The 9,687-nt window shown below is 47.8% G+C and overlaps 1 protein-coding gene across 1 annotated transcript in view; it reads left to right on the forward strand.

Moving 5' to 3' along the window:
* LOC116938465 (uncharacterized) overlaps positions 1 to 9,687 on the forward strand; it is a 96,306-nt gene that overhangs the window by 31,691 nt on the left and 54,928 nt on the right. Inside the window, exons 8-9 of the mRNA XM_076058840.1 lie at positions 6,637 to 6,786; positions 9,565 to 9,684. Of these exons, the coding sequence (XP_075914955.1) occupies positions 6,637 to 6,786; positions 9,565 to 9,684 (270 nt within the window). The remainder of the gene's footprint in view (positions 1 to 6,636; positions 6,787 to 9,564; positions 9,685 to 9,687) is intronic.

Here is a 9,687-nt window from a genome sequence, read left to right on the forward strand (position 1 = left end):
GTAACCACCACGTAGATAGGGAAACAATAAAATAATAAAAATATAAAACAATTAAATTATTATTCTTGGTTCTTTGGGTAAAGTCACCACCACGTAGATAGGGAAACAATAAAATTATCACGACGTTTCGAATGATACTAGGTTTTCCCCTATTAATTCTCAGATTTTTTTGTACTGGCAATGGAGATCACATGATCGTGATATCTGATACTAGGTTTTCCCCTATTCATTCCCAGATGTTGGTACTGGAAATGGAGATCACATGATCGTGATATCTGACACTAGGTTTTCCCCTATTTATTCTCAGATTTTTGGTACTGGCAAAGGAGGTCACATGATCGTGATATCTGACACTAAGTTTTCCCCTATTAATTCTCAGATTTTTGGTACTGGCAATGGAGATCACATGATTGTGATATCTGATACTAGGTTTTCCCCTATTAATTCTCAGATTTTTTGTACTGGCAATGGAGATCACATGATCGTGATATCTGATACTAGGTTTTCCCCTATTCATTCCCAGATGTTGGTACTGGAAATGGAGATCACATGATCGTGATATCTGACACTAGGTTTTCCCCTATTTATTCTCAGATTTTTGGTACTGGCAAAGGAGGTCACATGATCGTGATATCTGACACTAAGTTTTCCCCTATTAATTCTCAGATTTTTGGTACTGGCAATGGAGATCACATGATTGTGATATCTGATACTAGGTTTTCCCCTATTAATTCTCAGATTTTGGTACTGGTAAAGGAGTTCACATGATCGTGATATCTGATACTAGGTTTTCCCCTATTAATTCCCAGATGTTGGTACTGGGAATGGAGATCACATGATCGTGATATCTGACACTAGGTTTTCCCCTATTAATTCCCAGATTTTGGTACTGGTAAAGGAGGTCACATGATCGTGATATCTGATACTAGGTTTTCCCCTATTAATTCTCAGATTTTTGGTACTGGCGAAGGAGATCACATGATCGTGGTATCTGATAATAGGTTTTCCCCTATTGATTCCCAGATTTTGGTACTGGTAAAGGAGGTCACATGATCATTGATGATCAATACCGGAAGTGGCCTTTAGAGGGGGCTGGCAGGGCGACTGAATCACGTGACCTGCACAAGGGTCACGTGGTCAATGGCGGCTCGGTTTGACAAAATGGCCGTGTCTGTGTGCGTGTGATGCGCGTGGCTGGTGCATCTGTCTGTCTCTCTGTCACTCTGTGTGTCTCTCTGTTTGTCTCTCTGTGTCTTTGTCTCTCTGTCTGTCTCTCTGTCTGTCTCTCTGTGTCTCTCTGTCACTCTGTGTGTCTCTGTTGTCACTTTGTGTCTCTCTGTCTCTCTGTGTTTCTGTGTCTCTCTGTGTCTCTGTGTCTCTGTCTGTCTCTCTGTCTCTCTATCTAAGTGTCTAAGTGTCTCTGTCTCTCTCCGTGTGTCACAGACCCTTCACGACGTGGATGAATCTTCCTTCCCCGAATACCACGTGTCTCTGTCTCTCTGTGTCTCTGTGTCTCTGTCTAAGTATCTCTGTCTCTCTGTCTCTGTGTCTCTGTCTAAGTGTCTCTGTCTCTCTATCTAAGTGTCTAAGTGTCTGTCTCTCTCCGTGTGTCACAGACCCTTCACGACGTGGATGAATCTTCCTTCCCCGAATACCACGTGTCTCTGTCTCTCTGTGTCTCTGTGTCTCACTGTCTCTCTGTCTGTCTCTCTGTGTCTCTCTGTGTCTCTGTGTCTCTGTCTCTCTATATAAGTGTCTCTGTCTCTCTCTGTCTCTGTCTGTCTCTCTGTCTCTCTGTCTCTCTATCTCAGTGTCTAAGTGCCTCTGTCTCTCTCTGTCTCTCTGTGTCTCTGTCTCTCTGTCTCTCTGTGTCTCTGTCTAAGTGTCTAAGTGTCCCTGTCTCTCTCCGTGTGTCACAGACCCTTCACGACGTGGATGAATCTTCCTTCCCCGAATACCACGTGTCTCTGTCTGTCTCTCTGTCTCTCTGTCTCTGTCTGTATCTCTGTCTCTCTCTCTGTGTGTCTGTGTCTCTGTGTCTCTGTGTCTCTGTGTCTGTGTCTCTCTGTGTCTCTCTGTGTCTCTGTGTCTCTCTGTGTCTCTGTCTCTCTATCTAAGTGTCTAAGTGTCTCTGTGTCTCTCTCCGTGTGTCACAGACCCTTCACGACGTGGATGAATCTTCCTTCCCCGAATACCACGTGTCTCTGTCTGTCTCTCTATCTCTCTGTGTCTCTGTGTCTCTCTGTCTCTGTCTCTCTGTGTCTCTGTCTAAGTGTCTCTGTGTCTCTCCGTGTGTCGCAGACCCTTCACGACGTGGATGAATCTTCCTTCCCCGAATACCACGTGTCTCTGTGTCTCTGTCTCTCTGTCTCTCTGTGTCTCTCTGTGTCTCTATCTCTCTCTGTCTCTTTGTGTCTCTCTGTATCTCTATCTAAGTGTCTAAGTGTCTCTGTCTCTCTGCCTCTGTCACAGACCCTTCACGACGTGGATGAATCTTCTTTCCCCGAATACCACGTGTCTCTGTCTGTCTGTCTCTCTGTGTCTCTTTGTGTCTCTCTGTCTCTCTATCTAAGTGTCTAAGTGTCTCTGTCTCTCTCCGTGTGTCACAGACCCTTCACGACGTGGATGAATCTTCCTTCCCCGAATACCACGTGTCTCTGTGTCTCTGTCTCTCTGTGTCTCTCTCTGTGTCTCTGTCTAAGTGTCTCTGTGTCTCTCCGTGTGTCACAGACCCTTCACGACGTGGATGAATCTTCCTTCCCCGAATACCACGTGTCTCTGTATGTCTCTCTGTGTCTCTGTCTCTCTGTGTTTCTCTGTCTCTATCTCTCTCTGTCTCTCTGTGTCTCTGTCTCTCTATCTAAGTGTCTAAGTGTCTCTGTCTCTCTCCGTGTGTCACAGACCCTTCACGACGTGGATGAATCTTCCTTCCCCGAATACCACGTGTCTCTGTGTCTCTGTCTCTCTGTCTCTCTGTGTCTCTCTGTGTCTCTATCTCTCTCTGTCTCTTTGTGTCTCTCTGTATCTCTATCTAAGTGTCTAAGTGTCTCTGTCTCTCTGCCTCTGTCACAGACCCTTCACGACGTGGATGAATCTTCCTTCCCCGAATACCACGTGTCTCTGTCTGTCTGTCTCTCTGTGTCTCTGTGTCTCTCTGTGTCTCTCTGTGTCTCTGTCTCTCTGTGTCTCTCTGTGTCTCTGTCTCTCTCTGTCTCTGTGTCTCTGTGTCTCTCTGTGTCTCTATCTAAGTGTCTAAGTGTCTCTCTGTGTCTCTCCGTGTGTCACAGACCCTTCACGACGTGGATGAATCTTCCTTCCCCGAATACCACGTGTCTCTGTCTCTCTGTGTCTCTGTGTCTCACTGTCTCTCTGTCTGTCTCTCTGTGTCTCTCTGTGTCTCTGTGTCTCTGTCTCTCTATATAAGTGTCTCTGTCTCTCTCTGTCTCTGTCTGTCTCTCTGTCTCTCTGTCTCTCTATCTCAGTGTCTAAGTGCCTCTGTCTCTCTCTGTCTCTCTGTGTCTCTGTCTCTCTGTCTCTCTGTGTCTCTGTCTAAGTGTCTAAGTGTCCCTGTCTCTCTCCGTGTGTCACAGACCCTTCACGACGTGGATGAATCTTCCTTCCCCGAATACCACGTGTCTCTGTCTGTCTCTCTGTCTCTCTGTCTCTGTCTGTATCTCTGTCTCTCTCTCTGTGTGTCTGTGTCTCTGTGTCTCTGTGTCTCTGTGTCTGTGTCTCTCTGTGTCTCTCTGTGTCTCTGTGTCTCTCTGTGTCTCTGTCTCTCTATCTAAGTGTCTAAGTGTCTCTGTGTCTCTCTCCGTGTGTCACAGACCCTTCACGACGTGGATGAATCTTCCTTCCCCGAATACCACGTGTCTCTGTCTGTCTCTCTATCTCTCTGTGTCTCTCTGTCTCTGTCTCTCTGTGTCTCTGTCTAAGTGTCTCTGTGTCTCTCCGTGTGTCGCAGACCCTTCACGACGTGGATGAATCTTCCTTCCCCGAATACCACGTGTCTCTGTGTCTCTGTCTCTCTGTCTCTCTGTGTCTCTCTGTGTCTCTATCTCTCTCTGTCTCTTTGTGTCTCTCTGTATCTCTATCTAAGTGTCTAAGTGTCTCTGTCTCTCTGCCTCTGTCACAGACCCTTCACGACGTGGATGAATCTTCTTTCCCCGAATACCACGTGTCTCTGTCTGTCTGTCTCTCTGTGTCTCTTTGTGTCTCTCTGTCTCTCTATCTAAGTGTCTAAGTGTCTCTGTCTCTCTCCGTGTGTCACAGACCCTTCACGACGTGGATGAATCTTCCTTCCCCGAATACCACGTGTCTCTGTGTCTCTGTCTCTCTGTGTCTCTCTCTGTGTCTCTGTCTAAGTGTCTCTGTGTCTCTCCGTGTGTCACAGACCCTTCACGACGTGGATGAATCTTCCTTCCCCGAATACCACGTGTCTCTGTATGTCTCTCTGTGTCTCTGTCTCTCTGTGTTTCTCTGTCTCTATCTCTCTCTGTCTCTCTGTGTCTCTGTCTCTCTATCTAAGTGTCTAAGTGTCTCTGTCTCTCTCCGTGTGTCACAGACCCTTCACGACGTGGATGAATCTTCCTTCCCCGAATACCACGTGTCTCTGTGTCTCTGTCTCTCTGTCTCTCTGTGTCTCTCTGTGTCTCTATCTCTCTCTGTCTCTTTGTGTCTCTCTGTATCTCTATCTAAGTGTCTAAGTGTCTCTGTGTCTCTCTCCGTGTGTCACAGACCCTTCACGACGTGGATGAATCTTCCTTCCCCGAATACCACGTGTCTCTGTGTCTCTGTCTCTCTGTCTCTCTGTGTTTCTCTGTGTCTCTATCTCTCTCTGTCTCTCTGTGTCTCTGTCTCTCTATCTAAGTGTCTAAGTGTCTCTGTGTCTCTCTCCGTGTGTCACAGACCCTTCACGACGTGGATGAATCTTCCTTCCCCGAATACCACGTGTCTCTGTGTCTCTGTCTCTCTGTCTCTCTGTGTCTCTCTGTGTCTCTATCTCTCTCTGTCTCTTTGTGTCTCTCTGTATCTCTATCTAAGTGTCTAAGTGTCTCTGTCTCTCTGCCTCTGTCACAGACCCTTCACGACGTGGATGAATCTTCCTTCCCCGAATACCACGTGTCTCTGTCTGTCTGTCTCTCTGTGTCTCTGTGTCTCTCTGTGTCTCTCTGTGTCTCTGTCTCTCTGTGTCTCTCTGTGTCTCTGTCTCTCTCTGTCTCTGTGTCTCTGTGTCTCTCTGTGTCTCTATCTAAGTGTCTAAGTGTCTCTCTGTGTCTCTCCGTGTGTCACAGACCCTTCACGACGTGGATGAATCTTCCTTCCCCGAATACCACGTGTCTCTGTCTCTCTGTGTCTCTGTGTCTCACTGTCTCTCTGTCTGTCTCTCTGTGTCTCTCTGTGTCTCTGTGTCTCTGTCTCTCTATATAAGTGTCTCTGTCTCTCTCTGTCTCTGTCTCTGTCTGTCTCTCTGTCTCTCTGTCTCTCTATCTCAGTGTCTAAGTGCCTCTGTCTCTCTCTGTCTCTCTGTGTCTCTGTCTCTCTGTCTCTCTGTGTCTCTGTCTAAGTGTCTAAGTGTCCCTGTCTCTCTCCGTGTGTCACAGACCCTTCACGACGTGGATGAATCTTCCTTCCCCGAATACCACGTGTCTCTGTCTGTCTCTCTGTCTCTCTGTCTCTGTCTGTATCTCTGTCTCTCTCTCTGTGTGTCTGTGTCTCTGTGTCTCTGTGTCTGTGTCTCTCTGTGTCTCTCTGTGTCTCTGTGTCTCTCTGTGTCTCTGTCTCTCTATCTAAGTGTCTAAGTGTCTCTGTGTCTCTCTCCGTGTGTCACAGACCCTTCACGACGTGGATGAATCTTCCTTCCCCGAATACCACGTGTCTCTGTGTCTCTGTCTCTCTGTCTCTCTGTGTCTCTCTGTGTCTCTATCTCTCTGTGTCTCTTTGTGTCTCACTGTATCTCTATCTAAGTGTCTAAGTGTCTCTGTCTCTCTGCCTCTGTCACAGACCCTTCACGACGTGGATGAATCTTCCTTCCCCGAATACCGCGTGTCTCTGTCTGTCTCTCTGTGTCTCTGTCTCTCTCTGTGTCTCTCTGTGTCTCTGTCTCTCTCTGTCTCTCTGTGTCTCTGTCTCTCTCTGTGTCTCTGTCTCTCTGTGTCTCTATCTCTCTCTGTCTCTCTGTCTCTCTATCTAAGTGTCTAAGTGTCTCTCTGTGTCTCTCCGTGTGTCGCAGACCCTTCACGACGTGGATGAATCTTCCTTCCCCGAATACCACGTGTCTCTGTCTGTCTCTCTGTCTCTCTGTGTCTCTGTCTCTCTCTGTCTCTCTCTGTCTCTGTGTGTCTCTGTGTCTGTGTCTCTCTGTCTCTGTCTCTCTGTGTCTCTGTCTAAGTGTCTCTGTGTCTCTCCGTGTGTCACAGACCCTTCACGACGTGGATGAATCTTCTTTCCCCGAATACCACGTGTCTCTGTCTGTCTCTGTCTCTCTGTCTCTGTCTCTCTATGTCTCTGTGTCTCTGTCTCTCTGTGTCTCTGTGTGTCTCTGTCTCTCTCTGTCTCTGTCTCTCTGTGTCTCTGTGTCTCTCTGTGTCTCTGTCTAAGTGTCTCTGTGTCTCTGTCTCTCTCCGTGTGTCGCAGACCCTTCACGACGTGGATGAATCTTCCTTCCCCGAATACCGCCTCCACTTCCGCGGGATCGTGGTGATATTGGAGCTGCCATCACTGGGATTGTCCATCTACTGGGACAAGCACATGGCTGTGTATCTGTCTATCGCAGCCAGCCTACGGGTGAGTTGATAGACACACGCAGAGACTCACACACAGAGAGAGAGACACACACAGAGACTCACGCACAGACAGAGACACACACGCAGACACACACGCAGAGAGACACACACAGACACACGCAGAGAGACACACACAGACACACACACAGACACACAGACACACACACACACAGACACACAGAGACACACACACAGACACACAGAGACACACACACAGACAGAGACACACACAGACACACACACAGAGACTCACACACAGATGGAGAGACACGCAGAGACACACCACCATCACCACCATCACTACTATCATGTCTATGTGTGAGTGTGTGTCTGTGTGTGTGTGTCTGTGTGTGTGTCTGTGTGTGTCTGTGTGTGTGTCTGTGTGTGTGTCTGTGTGTGTAACTGTGTGTGTGTGTGTATATGTGTGTGTAACTGTGTGTGTGTGTGTAACTGTGTGTCACTGTGTAACTGTGTGTGTCTGTGTGTGTGACTGTGTGTGTAACTGTGTGTGTGTGTAACTAACTGTGTGTATGTGTGTAACTGTGTAACTGTGTGTGTAACTGTGTGTGTAACTGTGTGTGTGTGTAACTGTGTGTGTGTGTGTAACTTTGTGTGTGTCACTGTGTGTGTCACTGTGTGTGTGTCACTGTGTGTGTGTGTCTGTGTGTGTAACACGTGTAACTGTGTGTGTGTGTGTGTGTCACTGTGTGTGTCACTGTGTGTGTGTCTGTGTGTGTCACTGTGTGTGTCACTGTGTGTGTGTCACTGTGTGTGTGTGTCACCGTGTGTGTTACTGTGTGTGTCACTGTGTGTGTCACTGTGTGTGTCACTATGTGTGTGTGTAACTGTGTGTGTCTATGTGTGACACTATGTGTGTGTGTGTGTAACTGTGTGTGTCACTGTGTGTGTGTCACTGTGTGTGTGTGTCACTGTGTGTGTGTGTCACTGTGTGTGTGTCAATGTGTGTGTCACTGTGTGTGTGTCACTGTGTGTGTCACTGTGTGTGTGTGTCACTGTGTGTGTGTCTGTGTGTGTGTGTCACTGTGTGTGTAACTGTGTGTGTCACTGTGTGTGTGTGTCACTGTGTGTGTGTCACTGAGTGTGTGTGTGTCACACTGTGTGTGTCACTGTGTGTGTCACTGTGTGTGTCACTGTGTGTAACTTTGTGTGTGTCACTGTGTGTGTGTGTCACTGTGTGTGTGTCACTGTGTGTGTGTCACTGTGTGTGTGTCACTGTGTGTGTAACTGTGTGTGTGTCACTGTGTGTGTCACTGTGTGTGTCACTGTGTGTGTGTCACTGTATGTGTAACTGTGTGTGTCACTGTGTGTGTCACTGTGTGTGTCACTGTGTGTGTCACTGTGTGTGTGTGTCACTGTGTGTGTGTAACTGTGTGTGTGTGTCACTGTGTGTGTAACTGTGTGTGTCACTGTGTGTGTCACTGTGTGTGTCACTGTGTGTGTGTGTGTGTCACTGTGTGTGTAACTGTGTGTGTCACTGTGTGTGTACACTGTGTGTGTCACTGTGTGTGTAACTGTGTGTGTGTGTCACTGTGTGTGTACACTGTGTGTGTCACTGTGTGTGTAACTTTGTGTGTGTCACTGTGTGTGTCACTGTGTCTATGTGTGTAACTTTGTGTGTCACTGTGTGTGTGTCACTGTGTGTGTCACTGTGTGTGTGTCACTGTGTGTGTCACTGTGTGTGTGTCACTGTGTGTGTGTGTCTGTGTGTGTAACTGTGTCTATGTGTGTCACTGTGTGTGTGTGTCTGTGTGTGTAACACGTGTAACTGTGTGTGTGTGTCACTGTGTCTGTCACTGTGTGTGTCACTATGTGTGTCACTGTGTGTGTGTCACTGTGTGTGTGTCACTGTGTGTGTCACTGTGTGTGTGTCACTGTGTGTGTGTCTGTGTGTGTAACTTTGTGTGTGTCTATGTGTGACACTGTGTGTGTGTCACTGTGTGTGTCACTGTGTGTGTCACTGTGTGTGTCACTGTGTGTGTGTCACTGTGTGTGTGTCTGTGTGTGTAGCTTTGTGTGTGTCTGTATGTGTGTAACTTTGTGTGTGTCACTGTGTGTGTGTGTGTAACTGTGTGTGTGTCACTGTGTGTGTGTCACTGTGTGTGTGTCACTGTGTGTGTGTCACTGTGTGTGTGTCACTGTGTGTGTGTGTCACTGTGTGTGTGTGTGTGTCACTGTGTGTGTAACTGTGTGTGTCACTGTGTGTGTGTCACTGTGTGTGTGTCACTGTGTGTGTCACTGTGTGTGTCACTGTGTGTTTATCACTGTGTGTGTGTGTCACTGTGTGTGTCACTGTGTGTGTCACTGTGTGTGTGTCACTGTGTGTTTATCACTGTGTGTGTGTCACTGTGTGTGTCACTGTGTAACTGTGTGTCTATGTGTGTCTGTGTCACTGTGTGTGTCACTGTGTAACTGTGTGTCTGTGTGTGTAACACGTGTAACTTTGTGTGTGTCTGTGTGTGTCACTGTGTGTGTCACTGTGTGTGTGTCACTGTGTGTGTGTCACTGTGTGTGTGTCACTGTGTGTGTGTGTGTCACTGTGTGTGTCACTGTGTGTGTCACTGTGTGTGTGTCACTGTGTGTGTCACTGTGTGTGTCACTGTGTGTGTGTCACTGTGTGTGTCACTGTGTGTGTGTGTGTCACTGTGTGTGTCACTGTGTGTGTGTCACTGTGTGTGTCACTGTGTGTGTGTGTGTCACTGTGTGTGTGTCACTTTGTGTGTGTCACTGTGTGTGTGTCACTGTGTGTGTCTATCTGCAGGGCTCTGTGAGTGGATTCTGTGGTAACGCCAACGATGAGACAGCCGATGACAGTCGCATGCCCAGCGGCATCTACAGCTCAGACAGCCAGGAGTACGGAAACAGCTGGGCAACCACCGAGGTG

This window comes from Petromyzon marinus (genome assembly GCF_048934315.1).
Source record: "Petromyzon marinus isolate PM22_M1 ecotype Great Lakes invasive population chromosome 78 unlocalized genomic scaffold, UKy_Petmar_22M1.pri1.0 chr78_unloc.4, whole genome shotgun sequence".
Lineage (NCBI taxonomy): Eukaryota > Metazoa > Chordata > Hyperoartia > Petromyzontiformes > Petromyzontidae > Petromyzon > Petromyzon marinus.